The sequence below is a fragment of the Amphiprion ocellaris genome, chromosome 4, assembly GCF_022539595.1.
Source record: "Amphiprion ocellaris isolate individual 3 ecotype Okinawa chromosome 4, ASM2253959v1, whole genome shotgun sequence".
In the NCBI taxonomy this organism is placed as follows: domain Eukaryota; kingdom Metazoa; phylum Chordata; class Actinopteri; family Pomacentridae; genus Amphiprion; species Amphiprion ocellaris.
In genome coordinates, this window is record NC_072769.1 from 28,222,504 (window position 1) to 28,238,985 (window position 16,482).

Sequence of the window (16,482 nt, forward strand, 5' to 3'; positions counted from 1 at the left end):
AAGTTCCAAGTCAAGTTCATCAAGTGAATCCTAAGTGAAGTCGCAAGTCTAGTCACAAGTCAAGTCCAACAAGTTCCAAATCAAGTTTAACAAGTCCAAAGCCAAGTCCCAAGTCCAGTCCAACAAGTCCCAAGTCATTTGCTGAATAAAATCTCAAGTTAAGACTAACAATTCCTAAGTCAAGTTCATCAAGTTCTAAGTGAAGTCACAAATGAAGTCCCAAGTCAAATCCAAGAAGTCTCAAGTTAAGACCAATAAGTCCCTCAACTCCCAAGTCAAGACCAAGTCCCAATTCAAGTCCCACTATCCCAAATCAAGTCCAACGAGCCCCAAACTACTATTAAAATGTTTTTAATTGTTATTTTAGGGTATTAACAGCACTTAACCAGATCAAATGTGTTAAAACATCGTATCATCACACAGTTCTACAGGAAGTCCACGAGTCTGGAGCTGAAGTTCCACTCAAAGTAAAGATGTGAGTTTCTAATTCTCTGGACAAGTCAGCAGGAAGCAGTCTCTGAAACCACAACCTCATCTAGACTTGGTGGAAAAAGAAGCTAAATCTGCTGCAGAAATCAGCCTCTGTTGCTGAAAACCAACTCTCATTTCTTTCTGGCTTCTGGAGGGTTCAGAATTTATTTAAGTCCCGCTCCACACGGCTCTCTGAAAAAACAGGGAGGAATGCAAGCGGTGCGTCGTGTTCAGGAAAACACATTTTGACAGCTCTGGCTCCACAGCTCCGCCTACAGCCCGGTCTGGACGCTGTGAGGCTGTGAGCTGAAACATGGATCTCTAATGACAATCAAAGACGGCTGCCACCCAAAGCTGCTGCAGAAAGGTTACTGAAAATCCCCTGAACAGACTGCAACCTGCACGGCTCTACGGCAGCTGATTATTTGTGTGCACAGTATGTCGCGGATTAATTCCCATGTCGGAGCAGCTGTGAAGTGATGTAATGACGAGCGTTTGTTTATTAGCGAGTTCCTGCAGCTGAGGGAGGAAGCCGACCTCAGATCTGCTCACATTTCACTGTCAGCAGTAGAATGGCCTCAATGAGGGTCGGCATCCTCTCCCCCACAGGAAGGTCACCTCTGGAGACACTGTGGGCGCCATGTCGAAATCCAACATCAGCATCCAACATCAGCATCCAACATCAGCATCAGCATTCAACATTAGCATCCAACATTAACATCAACATCCAACATTAACATCCAACATCAGCATCCAACATCAGCATCCAACATCAGCATCCAACATCCAACATTAACATCCAACATAAGCATCCAACATTAACATCCAACATCATGATACAGCATCAGCATCCAACATTAACATCCAACATCAGCAGAAAACATTAACATCCAACATCATCATCCAACATCAACATCCAACATCAGCATCCAACATTAACATCCAACAACAGCATCCATCATCAACATTCAACATCAGCATCAGCATCCAACATTTACATCCAAAATTAATGTCAAACATTAATATCCAACATCAGCATCCAACATTAGCATCCAACATCAGCATCCAACATCAACATCTGCATCCAACATTAACATCCAACATCAGCATCCAACATCAACATCCAAAATTAACATCCAACATCATCATACAGCATCAGCATCCAACATAAACATCCAACATTAACATGTTCCTGAGGGTTCCTGTTTTCATTCTTATTTTACTTCAGAAAGGGTTCCTATGATCCTCATAGAGTCCAGCCAGCAGCCGGTGACCCGAGCCACTTGAGGCCCGATGCCAGCTCTCATCTGACGGACAGACTGGTTCCTTCCTTCAGGATGTTTACTAAGACAGGGAAAAGAACGTCTGCAGGCATCCGCACTGTTTTGACTCTTCTCAGGCTCTCGGCGACGTTGTGGAGAGTTCTTGGTGATATAAAGTCTCTGTGTGACAAGGTGCAGTCAACCATGTTAGATTTAGTGAGAGCTGAGGAGGACGGAGGAGCGAGAGTGGCGGTGACACCACATCCATGTGAAGAACCAACGCATGAAGGACTTTCAGGGGTTTTTCTAGTTTTAACTTCCTAAAAACAGCATGTTAGAATTTCTCTGAGACTCTGAGAAAGTTCTGCAAAGGACTAATATTGTTTTCAGTTGGAAGTTTTGTTTCAGTTCCCAGAATGTTCTTCTCAGGACGTGTTTGTTAGATTGTCATGCTTTAATGTTCTCCATACTTGTTATGAACGTTGTGCTTCATCATCATGTAACACTGTGGAACACTGAGGAACGTCTAAAGTTCCGGTTCAGTAAAGAATTTAACTGAAACGAGCAAACATGGGACAAAATTTTGTGATGGATAAATATAAGTACGATAAAGATAAATATGGATGTCTGGGTGAATGTTTGATGCAGAGTTCTATGAAAATGTTCCATTAACACAGGAAAATATTTGCCATTATTCCTGAAGGTTCATTTAGCTCTCAGGTTCATTAAGCTGCTCTGCTTAGCGTCTTTAAATCTCTCAGTTTGTGTTCAATCTGTGGTTTTGAGTCGACGTGTTGAGTTGTGGTTTCTGGTACCTTCTGGGCTCCCATTAAAAAAATCCTCCGATCTCACAGACGGGATTCAGAAAGCATCAAAATCTCCATCACCGGAGTAAAAACTGCCTGAAAGGTGTGAAGGACAGAAGAACAAACCAGAGACTGTGAAACTCTGAGCACCAGGTGACGTTCCTGTTTGTTATCGGAGGCCTCTGAGGGAGAACGTTAGCGTGATGTCCTTCCAGACTTCAACAGGGAAATGTCACGCATGTCTGATGTTTTCACAGCAGGTCAGGAGGTTTCAGACTGAATCTGGGAAGTTTCACAATACCAGAACATAGGACAAAGTTCAACAACTTGTTCAAATGACCCATAGTTTGTTACAAAGTCCCTTTAGAATGTGTCCAAAAGAACAAAACTGAGCCCAAAATGTCATAGATTTGTTTTTAAAAATGCCCAAAATGGTTCATTTCCCCCCAAAGTAATTAATTATTGTCCAGAAAGACTGAAAAATATGCGTTAAAAAAATGACTGAATTTGTCCAAAATAACAAAATCATGTCAGAAATTACCAAATAATTAAAAGAGAAAAAAAATACACTTGTAAAAAACAAAAGACTCAAACTTTATCCAATATGACTGAGAGAAAAAGAAAACAATGAAGGAAGAAGAAGAAGAAGAAGAAGAAGAAGAAGAAGAAGAAGAAGAAGAAGAAGAAGAAGAGTAGATTTGACCAGAAAACTTTGTGGAGCTGCTGTCCAACAGAAACCAAACTACTGAAAAAGTGAGTTAATTAATTTTATGAATATCTCTGTTCAAGTCAGACCAGACTGTTGTTTAACCTGTAACCATGACAACCATCTGTCGTCCTGTTTGTATCGTATATATGTATATTATATATATATATATATATATATATATATATATATATATATATATATATATATATATATATATATATATATATATATATATATATATATATATACACATATATATATATGTATGCGGATACATGTCGCTGTTTAGCTAGTGTCGCTAGCTAACACTAGCCGTTAGAGGTTAGCTTGTGTAGCTTGTGTTCCGGTGCCCGGGTTTCATCGCGGTACTTCCGGTCACATGCAGCCGGTGGAGAGCTTCCTTCGGCCGGCCTGTCCTGGACGTCTAACCGTGAGACCGTGGAGCGTTTTGTTCACAGAGACGGAGTTTGTTGGTAAAGTCAGAGTGTCCCCGTAGGAAGTCCAAGCTAGTCTAAGCTAGCTAGACAGACAGACGGACGGATAGACGGATAGACAGATAGATCGGTAATCTCGACGGAAATTCAAGTATTCAGCATCTTACATACAACAACCAAAGGCAGGTTAGTAACCAGATTAACATTAAAGGTTTGTTTATACTCTAAATAACTTGTGTTACAATACTGTAAACAAAACACTTCTGATTTTAAAATTCATACAAATACTAGATGTGTTAAAAGTCAACATACAGTGTTTACACATTTGAAGGCACGGGGAGTTAAAGTGATTCAAAATTAATTAAGATGATTTAAAATGGTTTAAAGTGGTTAAAAGTGATTTTAAATGGTTTATAGTGGTTTAATGGGATTTAAAGTGGTTTGAGGTGGTTTAAAATGGTTTAAAGTGGTTTAGTGGGATTTATAGTGGTTTAAGGTGCTAGCGAGCTAGCAGCTATCAGACAGCCAGAGGTGTGCCGGTGTTATCACAAGCTGGAGCTTCACCAGAGATGGATTTAACTGCGGATGGAAATCTGCTGCTGCTGCTCGGTTCTCTTTTTTACATCTTATAAATACGGATCAACGTACATACCTAACAAGTTACAGTGCCGCCGAAGAAAGCCCTCAGTCATCCACATACGGAAGACGACATGGAGGAGATCCGCAAATCTCTGAGCTTTATGTCCGAGGAGCTCTCGAGAATCGCAAGGCAGCAGACGACGTTAATTGAACTGATGAATGAAGTGAAACTACCGAAGAATCTCGTTAAGGAAAAGGATGCCCTAATCACAATTCTTGAGCAAAGGATAAACGACCTGGAACAATACACGAGGATGGAAGATGTGATTATTAGTGGGTTAGATGTCAAACCACGGTCTTACGCCAAAGCTGCGGCCGCAGAAAGAAGCGACGATGAGGACGCCAACATTGAAGATCAACAATCGCTTGAAATGCAAGTTATAAACTTTCTCAAAAGCAAGGACATCCACTTCGATACTAACAATATTGCTGCATGTCATACCCTGCCTCGCAAGGATCGCAACGCTAAACCTGCGATCATTGTTAAGTTTGTAAACCGAAAGCACAAAGTGGAACTGATGATGCAGGGGAAAAAATTAAAAGGATCAGCTATTTACCTAAATGAGCATTTGACAGCTAAAATTGCTGAAATCGCCCAAGCGGCCCGCAACCTCCGGAAACTTAACAAAATAAAAGCGACCAGGAACTGTAAAGTCTTTTTACGGTTGAATGGATCCACCCCAGAAGAATCCAAAATAATAATGGTAAGGGAGCTTAAAGACCTTGACCATTATAAATGAATATTGCTTGTGATATAAGATACTTTGAAAGAGTGCACAAAAATGGAATATTTTGTATTTTATAGTTTTCCCTTTTTTTCTTCCCTTCTCACTATTGACACTTTGGTCTACTTTGCACTAACCGCTGATAAGGACTCTTATTTATTCCCATTTTTGTGGATCAATGCCTTCATCTTTTGCTCCAATTCGGTCTTTACCTGAGAATGGACTAAGGGCTCTATTTTTGTCTTTTAGTTTACTTTATGGTTGTTATTTGTTCACTTATCTGCTTGAATGGGACTTAACAAATTAATGTCTATTCACTTGGAAGATAATTCTCTGACTTACATATCTGCATCCAATGGGGTTTGAAGGTTCTTTCATAGGTGATGATGATCAACAATGTTGTGCTACTGTTGATGGGATAGCTTGTAGGAGCTTCTCTCCAGACCAAGTAAAATATTCTATCAGCACTAACAACTTTTCGTTGTTACACACAAACATTAGAAGTCTGAAAAAACACCATGATGAATTAATTTCCCTTCTGTCCATCACTGACTGTGGCTTTGATGTTGTGGGTTGTAGCTAGACCTGGCTTAATGAGACTTCTCATTTGGATACTCTGAGTATTGATGGCTACACTCTAATTAATAATAATAGACTAAATAGGAATGGTGGTGGTGTATGTTTATATATAAATTCAAAGCTTACTGCTGCAATCCGTGAAGATTTGGATATTGGTGATGGTCATTCTGACTCCCTATTCATAGAGCTAACTTTGAATAATGCAAAAATTCTTATAGTTGGAGTTATCTATCGTCCCCCTGATTCTGACCTCAATACTTTCATGCTGAAATTTGATAAACTTCTTTTTCATATAAATGACAGCAAGAAGGAGTGTGTTATACTAGGTGACTTCAACATTGACATTGCTAAGGACAATACTGTTAAACATGATTTCCTAAATATGATTAATTCATCCTCTTTCTTCCCTACAATTGATACTTACACTAGAATTACAAATTGCACACAGTCAGCCATTGATAACATCATCACTAACATGCACAGTCTTCGTCTAACATCTGGTGTGATGATCACTGATATTACTGACCACTTTCCAATAATAGTATCATTTGATATACAAAATAAATATTCACCAGCTTCCCATAAACTTAAAGTCAAAATACTTAATGAAAGAACATTACATCACTTGCGTGAACATCTGAAGTTCAATAACCTGTGCTCTGTCTATTCTCACAACAATGCTGATATGGCTTATGAAGCTCTGATTACTGCTATAACTACTTCCATTCAGTACACTATACCTGAGAAGATGGTGACATCCTGTTCCAAGGATTGTAATCCCTGGTTAACTCAGGGGATTTTAAAATCAATCAATCAAAAAAATAAACTTTACAAACATTATCTAAAAAATCCTAGTAATAGAAATAAAGAAAAGTATTCCCTTTTCAGGAATAAACTCACACATTTAATACAGAAAAGGAAAAGAGATCACTACACTGAAAGTCTACAATTAACTCAGGGTGATTCCAAGAAAACATGGCAGATACTGAATAAAATTCTTGGGCAGGAGCACAAAGGTTCTGTGCTTCCTGACACTAATAGCAAAGACAATAATGATATGCTAAAATTAACAAATCATTTTAATGACCACTTTGCTACACTTGGTGAGAACCTCGCTAGTAAAATCTTCCAACATCAAGGCACTTCTTATAGTCAATATCTATTTGGAAACTATCCCTGCTCATTCTTCCTGAGGCCTACGGATGGAAATGAGGTCTACAAAATTATCATGAACATGAAAAGCTCACATACAGCTGGTGCTGATGGAATCTGCAGCACCATCCTAAAGGCCATTGTGAATGTTATCCTGGAACCACTTTTTTACTGTATAAATCTATCCTTAATCACTGGGAGAGTACCAAAAATGACTAAAATTCTCCCCATTTATAAATTTGGGGACAAAAATGATATCTACAACTATAGGCCAATTTCCATACTGCCTACGCTCTCCAAGGTACTGGAAAGGTTAGTGTACAATAGACTTAATGGTTTCATTAATAAATTGAAGATCCTCGCATCCTCCCAATATGGCTTCAGGAAATACAGCACTACCTGCATGGCAGTTTTAGATCTAATTGAAAAAATTAATGATGCTATTGACAATGGTGAACATGCCATTGGAATTTTCCTCAATCTGTCAAAGGCTTTTGACACCACTGATTTTGAGATTCTGCTTGCAAACTGCACCACTATGATATTAGAGGTATTGCGTTGAGCTGGTTCAGAAGCTACTTACAGGACAGAGTACAGTATGTTCATATAAATGGACATGAATCCCTGGGAAAAATAATTAATTATGGGGTTCCCCAGGGCTCTGTTCTGGGGCCTTTATTATTTATTATATATATAAATGATTTTGCCAATGTGTCTGATAGCGTTCATAAATTCCTGTTTGCCGACGACACAAACTTGCTCATGTCTCACAAGAATCCAATTATACTTCAGGCTCTAGCTAATATGGAGTTGGAGAGAGTTGATTCTTGGTTTAAATGCAATAAACTATCACTCAACATCAATAAAACAAATTACATAGTATTTCATTCTGTTAGAAATAAAAGTATTACCAATCATATCCCTCTCAATATAAATGGACAAAACATTAACAGAGTACATTCTACAAAATTTCTTGGCATCTACTTGAATGAAATGATTAACTTTAGGTACCATATTGATGTGTTAATCAACAAACTATCAAAATATACTGGTTTATTCTTTAAACTAAGACATTATCTCCCACTGTCTGCTCTTCTTACTTTGTATAGATCCATCATTGAACCACATATCAACTATTGTAATATAATATGGTGTACTTTTCCAAGTTATCTCATCAAACTGAACTCTTTGCAAAAGAAGATAATTCATGCTATTACATGGTCTGCTTATGCAGCTCCTTCTGGCCCTATTTTCCTCTCTGTTGACCTCCTGAGGCTGCCTGACTTTAACATCTATCATAATGCCTGTGTTATGTATCAGGTTATCAACCAACTCAATAAATGCTTATGTGAGCTCATCCCAATCTCCCGTCCCCTCCACACTCATAACACCAGGAAAAAAAACTATATATTGGGGAAGAAGCGTAAACTTAAATGTACCAGCCTGAGTGTTGTTTGTAGGGGTCCACAGATCTGAAATGAACTAGATGGGTTCATTAAATTATCGCAGTCCTTTTCTGCCTTCAAAAAAAATGTAAAAAAAAAAAAAACAAACTACTGTCTTCCTATGTATAATCTCTGAGAAAATCATGTATTGTTGGAAATGATGCTGTCTGTATATGTGTGTATGTGTGATTGTGTGTATGCTTGTGTGGGTGCTTGTGTGTGGGGTATATTGATGGGGTGAGGGGTTGGGGGTGGGGGTTGAGAGGGAATGTGGGTGATGATGTTTTTGGTTGCTTGGGTCCCCTAATTATAAGCACTTGCTTCTCTGGGGTTCCCTTTCTTGTACATCTGTTGTAAACTACTTTGGTAGAGTATATTTTTCTTTCTCTGTGCATGAATAAATATATCTGAAGGTGGTTTAATGGGATTCAAAGTGGTTAAAAGTGATTTAAAATGGTTTATAGTGGTTTAATGGGATTTGAAGTGGTTCAAAGTGATTTAAAGTGGTTTAAGTGACTTAAAGTGGCTTAAAGTGATTTAAGATGGTTTGAATTGGTTTAATGGAATTTAAAGTGTTTTTTACAGGCAGTAAGACAACAGTTGTAATAACCTACATAAGGTACATAGACATCTTACACATTGGATCAGGCCTACTTACCACTTGGTCCACAGAAGCACCGATCTTAGATCCTCTGATGGATTTCACCTCCTCTGTTCACGTCTTAGAAACCACTTTAAACGACCAACTCATTTAAAACCATTTTACCATAAAATGACTGCAGCTCCTGAGATGTTGTTCAGGCTTATAAACTTCATTCATTATCTTCTTTGTTGATGAATCTTTTCAAACATTTCTTTGGTCACAGTTAGAAGAAAGATTCACTAAGACAAATTCTTTGGTGTCACCACAGATTTAACAGATGGTACAGTTTGATCCAGATGTTGAAAGCAGCTGTATGAACGGATTTAAACTCCCACCAAGCAGCTTGTGGTCAGTTTTTGGCTCAACACCGATGTTGTGTCTCTATCATCTCGATGCTTTTTCTGTTCTGCCAAAGCAAATTTGTTAAATCAGAACAAAATAAGATAAAATATAAGTTGGTCCAACACTGGCTAACATTACCTACAGGTTCTAATAATGTTTCACAGAGAACATTTAGGTTTAATGTTCAAAAAATAGTTTAAGGGTTACTGAGGAAGTCATCTACGATAGAAGAACGTCTTCAAACCAACAATCAGGCGAGTCCTCGACGACAGAACGTTGTTTCTAAAATGTTACTGTGATGTAAACTAGAACCTTAAGCCTGCAGTGTTCTGAAGATGTGCTGAAGATGTTGCTGAGGAACCGTTCTCTTATGGAACATCACCGCAATGTTACAGGGAGGATGTTCTCAATGCAACATTCAGAAAACATTTAGAGAATATTAGTGCGTAATGGTCTGACAAAAACAAACTTTTATCAGAATGTTTTCAGGACTAAAAATGTCTGTTCAATTAATTTTTTCAATGCAGGAAGTTAGAGGTCAAACCAAACTATTCTATTTAACCAGATGTTTACATGCATTTATAAAAAAGACACATAACCATGATTTTTGTCACTGTTTGACATTAAATGAGATGCAACTTTTCCTTTTTTTTGGTGAGTTAGGATTACCAAAATTACTCCTATTTGCTAAATGCCAGAATAATTCTAGTTTCAGTAGAAAAATAGAAACACGTGGAGGTCATTAAACGCTCCAGGAGTCTCTGTCATTGTTGTTGGCTAAACCACCACAATAAATAACAAGCACTAAACTACCCATTTAATAATCTGGATGTGAACGTTAAGATTCCCATGATGCTTTGCTACCTCTAGTCTCTACAGTATTAAACAGACGCTCCACCTGGTGGAACAACCAGGAACTGCAGTTAATCTACAATACGTTTTTGATGCCTTGTCGATTAATGTTTTTAATCAATGAACGATTAATCATTAGCAATATTTGTGTTAACTTTAAAAGTCCTAAAAGAAAACAACTAATGTCCATACAGTAAGTCCTGGTTTTAAAGTGTTTTTTCAGGTGTGACCCTTTAGTTTTGGGGTTTCCTGCGCACTTTTACAGGCAACTATAACTGACCGAGCGTTTAATTTTAACAACAAGAAGAGCTGGAAGTTTAAAAAAAAAAGGTGAAATTAGATGCAAGATGAAAATGTAAATATAATGACTAGCTGTGCATGTAGTGCTAATGTACTTAATATTTATTTTAATTAAAACGCTTCTTTTTAGTGAGAACAACCAAACATTTCCAACCTATATCTGACCATTTAAACCAACAAATCTCTGCTGACGTCAGAACTCATAGAAACACGGCAGTAAAAGTAGTTTAATGAGCGTCTAGTTGAATCATTAGTAAAGTTTATTTGTGCCGACATAATAAAAGTCGGCTCAACGAAGCGTCTCATTGGATGAACTCTTTAAGGCAACCAGTTTACTTTTCCAGGAGTCATTTATCTGATGTGAACTGTGTGATTTGATCAAATAAACTTCTATTTCTAGTTTCAGTAGGAAATAGAAACGGATGTAAAGTGAAGCATGACGATGAGTTCCTCCAAAATACAGTCTCTTCTGAACAATCCACTAAAAATAATCTATTAAATCTAATCAATAACATCAAGAATGTGTCTCGTTGTGGACGGATGTGAATATTTAGGTCAGTTACCAAAAGGATTTTTTATTACTTTCTTCAAAGTCAGACGTCTTCTGCTCTAAAGTTTGAGGTCATCCAGATAATCTCATGTTCTCCATGAAAACTCCTACTTTTATCCATGTGCTAACTGCACAAGGGTTTTCTAATCATCAATTAGCCTTTCAACACCATTAGCTAACACAATGTAGCATTAGAACACAAGAGTGATGGTTGCTGGAAATGTTCCTCTGTACCCCTATGTAGATATTCCATTAAAAATCAGCCGTTTCCAGCTAGAATAGTCATTTACCACATTAACAGTGTCTATGCTGGATTTATTATTCATTTAATGTTATCTTCATTGGAAAAAACTGCTTTTCTTTCAAAAATAAGGACATTTCTAAGTGACCATAAACTTTTGAACAGAAGTGTAACTGAATTAAAGTTGCTTTATATTAAAGTTGCTCCATATTAGTTAAAGTTGCTCTATATTACTTAAAGTTGAACTATATTAGTTAAAATTTCTCTATATTAATTAAAGTTGCTGTATATTAGTTAAAGTTGCTCTAAATTAGTTAAAGTTTCTCTATATTAGTTGAAGTTGCTGTATATTATTTAAAGTTGCTCTATATTAGCTAAAGTTGCTCTATATTAATTAAAGTTGCTCTATATTAGCTAAAGTTGCTCTATATTAATTAAAGTTGCTCTATATTAGCTAAAGTTGCTCTATATTAGTTAAAGTTTCTCTAAATTAAAGTTGCTGTATATTAGTTAAAGTTGCTCTATATTAGTTAAAGTTTCTCTAAATTAAAGTTGCTGTATATTATTTAAAGTTGCTCTATATTAGCTAAAGTTGCTCTATATTAATTAAAGTTGCTCTATATTAGCTAAAGTTGCTCTATATTAGTTGAAGTTTCTCTAAATTAAAGTTGCTGTATATTAGTTAAAGTTGCTCTATATTAGTTAAAGTTGCTCTATATTAAAGTTGCTCTATATTAGCTAAAGTTGCTCTGTATTAGTTGGTTTTAATTTCGTCTTGTTTTATTATTTTAATCTGTTATTATTTTGTCTTGTATTAATATTTCCCTCAGTAATTATTTCGTCCTGTTTTATTGTTTTAATCTGTTTTCTCTTGAATAATCTGACCTTCCTGACAGCTACCATGTGCTCTCTGTGTGAATAAACTGTAATCTAATCTCGGTGTCAGTGATCCCAGTCCGGCCTGCTGCCTCTTCTCCGCCTCGGGCCTCAGATCTGAACTTTAAGCAGCCTCTCCTCCTCCTCCTCCTCCTCCTCCTCGGCCGCATATGGCCGGACCGTCGGCGGCAGCGGAGCCACATGCGGCTCTGCTGCGGCCCAGCGGAGCAGAAGGGCAGCGCCGACAGATGGAGGCGGGCGGAGAGGAGGAGCGGGACGGGGACGTGCGCTCGGCTGGCTGCTCTGCTTCATCCGGCTCGCTGGGCTCCTGATTCAGATGCGCCTCAGCTGGAGGAGGTAGCAGCGCTGGGTGTTATTGGCCGAGCCGGCTGCCAGTCGTGCCAATCCGGACCGGAGGGCGGGTCTCGGTGGCCCGGAGCCTCACCGGGCTCAGACCGAGCTCAGAGCTCCGTCTGAAAAGCTGCTGCGCGCTGCGTCCGCGTTTCTTTTTTATTTTTCCTTTTTTTTCTCCAACCTTTTCCAGCCGCCTGCTTCTACCGCCGCCGTGCCGCCGGTCACTCCCGGTGATGGGGGTCCGCGGAGCCGCGACTCCCGGTACGAGCTCCGTCTGACCGCCCCGGAGCTGTCCGCGGTGCTGAACAGCGCCGATATGAGGAGGAGGACACTGCCCGGGGAGGGAGCCTCGACGGCGGGCAAAGTCCTGCTGCTGCTGCTGCTCAGGTCAGAGCTGCTCTTTATTTTTATATTTATTTAAAGTTACTGTCAGTGTATTCTACTCTCACAACAACACAGCAGGTTTACTGTAGTTTACATTTTATTTACACATTCCTCAAACCAGTTCACCGATTATCAGAAACTTTATCAGGAGAGATTTTTTAGAAAGGTTGATATTTAAAAGTTGTTTTCATCATATTCTTCTCTCACAACAACACTGAAAGCAGGAGGTTTACTGTCATATAGGATGAAATATTCACATTTAAGCAGCTACATTCAGAGAATTTAAGTAATTTTCATCTTTAACCGATTATCAGAACCTTGAACATCTGTTACATGGATAGACTTTTTTTTTTTTTAGAATGGTTGATATTTAAAAGTTGCTGTCATTATATTTTACTCTCACAACAACACTGAAGCAGGAGGTTTATTGTCAAAAAGGAGGAAATATTCACATTTCAGAAGCTATAGCCACAGGATTTAGACAATTTTTATTTAAATATCACTCAACTGATTAACCAATGATCAGAATCTTTGATATCTGGATAGATTTTTATAAAAGGTTGATATTTAAAAATCGCTGTCATTATATTCTACTGGGAGATTTACTGTGATAAAGGAGTAAATAATCATATTTAAGAAGCTGCAATTACAGATTTTACACGCCTTTATTGTATAAATTACTCAAACCAGTTAACTGATCATCAGACCAGCTACCCAGAAAGGTTTTAGACTGACTTTTTCGAAAATTTGGATCTCAGAAAGTAGAAATAATCAAACAGAAATAAGTAGTATTTAGTTGTTCCTGTTATTTCTGATCTCTGTTTTTGCTTTATGTATATTTAAAGTTTACTGCAATTATTTTACTTTTTTGTGGTAGAATTTGTCAAACCTTTAATCAAAACGCTTCTTTTTAGTGAGAACAGTCAAACATTTACAACTTAAATCTGACCAATTGAACCAACAAACCTCTGCTGACATCTGAAACTCAGCAGTAAAAGTAGTTTCATGAGCATCTAGTTGAATCATTACTAAAGTTTATTTCATTTAATCCTAATAAAAGTCGACTCAATGAAGCGTCTCATTGGATGAACTCAGTTTACTTTTCCAGGAGTCATTTATCTAATCTGAACTGGGTCATTTCATCAAACTTATTTCAGTTTTAAGAGAAAATAGAAACACACGGAGGTAATTAAACGCTCCAGAAGTCTCTGTCATGGTGGCCCATTGGTAGCTAAACCACTAGTAAACTTTATATGTATTTGACAGAGATAAAAATGTGAATATGAGACTCCTTTAATATTTCTATGATACTGAAAATACACAAGAAAAACTACGACCAGAAACATATTTTTTCTGCTGCTAAGTGAAGCGTGACAGTGAGTTCCCTTAATCCTAACCCTGTTCTGAAAAATCTGGTAAAAATAATCCAACATAATATAGCGGTTCTATTAAATTGAACTCATGATGTCTAGACTTTGTCTTATCATGAATAGATGTCAATAATCAATTAATCAATCAGTCTGACTTTATTCATGCAGCACTTTTTATACAAAACAAAAATGCAACACATCGTATTTTACTAAAAAATAAATAATTAAAGCTGAAAGCAGCATTGGACGGGTCCTCGCATCCTTGCTGGTCAGTGAATCCAAGCATGTCTACCAGGTGGCACTGTGACCGAGAATGTATTTCAGCCTATAGACGTCATCAGGGCAGGACTCTGATCAAACATGTAAAGTTTGAGGCAGATCGGAGAACGTACAGGCGAGTTAGACAGCATTTCCTGTTTCACCGCGAAACATCCAAAATGGCCACTTTCCGTTGGTCACCATTTCCATGCCCTCAGACTTTTGTGGAGCTTTTTAATAACTTTCGATCACCCATGCCTGGTGTACATCCTGGCCACATTTGAGCTCTGTTGGGGTTACCCAACAGTTTGAGTTTATAGCTTTTAAAAATGTGCAAAAATTGGTCCAGAATCATCCAAAATATGACACACAATTCAAAATGGCCAACTTCCTGTTGGGTTTTGGGCATTGGTTACATTTTTGTGCGTTTTAACAAGTTACATATGTGTATTCATTTTCATAGCTGTAAGTGACACTTCATGGCCATAGTTCCCATTTGAAGTTTTCCTGGTGGCACTATGGAGCCATTTTAGCTCCTATGCAAATTACCCAAAATATCTACTTATTCACCGGTCCTGATGTGTGTGGCAAATTTGTCTTTTATTGGTCTCGCTTGTGTTGTTTGCCTATTTTTTTGTTGTTTTGTGTCTTGTTTTTGGAATAGTTGGTCTCATTTGTGTAATTTTTTGTCTCATTTTTGTCGTTTGTCCATTTTTTTGTCGCTTTGTAACTTTTTTGTCTAATTTTTGTCTCTTTGTTGTTTTATTTTGTGTTGTCTTGTTTTTGTCATTTTATGTCTCGTTTTTGTAATATTTTGCCTTGTTTTTTGTTGTCTTGTTTCTTGTTTTTGTTGTTTTGTTTCTTGTTTTTGTTGTTTTGTCAGTTTTTGTCTCGTTTTTGTTGTTTGTCCATTTTTTGTCACTTTGTAAGTTTTTTGTCAAATTTTTTGTCTCTGTTTTGTTTGGTGTCATTTGTCTCATTTTTGTCATTTTGTGTCTCATTTTTGACGTTTTGTGTCTCATTTTTGTAATATTTTGTCTTATTTTTGTCTTTTATTGATCTCGCTTGTGTTGTCTTTTTTTTTGTTTTGTGTCTCTTTTTTGGAATATTTTGTTTCATTTATGGTGGTTATTTATTGGTTATTCTGCTGTAGTTTTGCTGGTCCGGATCACTGGAGATCAGACTGGGCTTTATGTAACTCCCCTGGGTTAGAATATTTAAATATTTTGTGTTAAAATCTAAACGTTCGTCTCGTCTCTCTGTTGTGAAGAGCTTTGGGTCAGTATCTGTTGTTTACTTCACTTTTATTTCTTTGAGTCGAGGATCAGAATTTATTTTGTTTGTCATAAACGGTTGATGTTTGGTGATCGGTTGGTAAAAGGCCACGTATCCCTTCATGATCAAATCCGTAATAAATCCGGTCGTTGGGGACGAACGCAGCTGCAGGTTGTGTGTGGATCAGAAGGAATAACATCTGAGGTCGAGCTACCTTCCGCTGCTCATGATGTGAAGCTCCAGGCTCCGGAAACTTTTCCTCTCAAGCTCCGGCAGTGGTCCCAGAAGGCAGGTCGATGCCGGCTGATATTAACGTGATCCCTGCGCTGTCGCGTCTCCTCTTCGTTCTCCTCCTCCTACTCCCTCGGCTTCACATCCTTTATTAATAAGCCCGGTTTCTGTGGAGATGCTCGCTGCGTTTAACTCCGACACGCTTTTAATTCTAGACCGAAAACAAGCGAGGTTTCCCCCAAAAGCTGGAGCTCACCGAACAGATCAAAGCCACGGGAAATCTTCTTAGAGGGTCACGGATGGATTCAGAGACAAAGTTTAACAGGCTTATCGTCTGTCATTCAGCAGGAAGCCCGGCTGGATCTGCCTGCAGCTTGGCCTCCCGTTTGTTTGGTTTTTTCTGGGTCTGAGAGCAGAAGGACATCTTCCTCCCTCAGTGGTCAGCAGCGCTGGTCGTCCAGCGCCAGATTATTTTAAGCAGATGCCCTGCAGCTGCAGATCTCTGTGCTGTTGTGTGTTTCGACACGAATGAAGGCAGAAATCACAGCTCTCTGTACCTCCAGCCACGGAAATATTCTAATCTC

The 16,482-nt window shown here is 38.2% G+C and overlaps 1 protein-coding gene across 2 annotated transcripts in view; it reads left to right on the forward strand.

Annotated features, from left to right (window-relative positions):
* The first annotated feature begins 12,273 nt into the window (after positions 1 to 12,273).
* Positions 12,274 to 16,482, forward strand: part of glra3 (glycine receptor, alpha 3) — a 90,688-nt gene continuing 86,479 nt past the window's right edge. The window contains exon 1 of one of the 2 annotated variants that reach the window (XM_023299473.3): positions 12,274 to 12,767. In XM_023299473.3, the coding sequence (XP_023155241.3) occupies positions 12,697 to 12,767 (71 nt within the window). In that variant the 5' untranslated portion in view covers positions 12,274 to 12,696. The remainder of the gene's footprint in view (positions 12,768 to 16,482) is intronic. The other variant, XM_035943481.2, reaches the window with a different exon arrangement.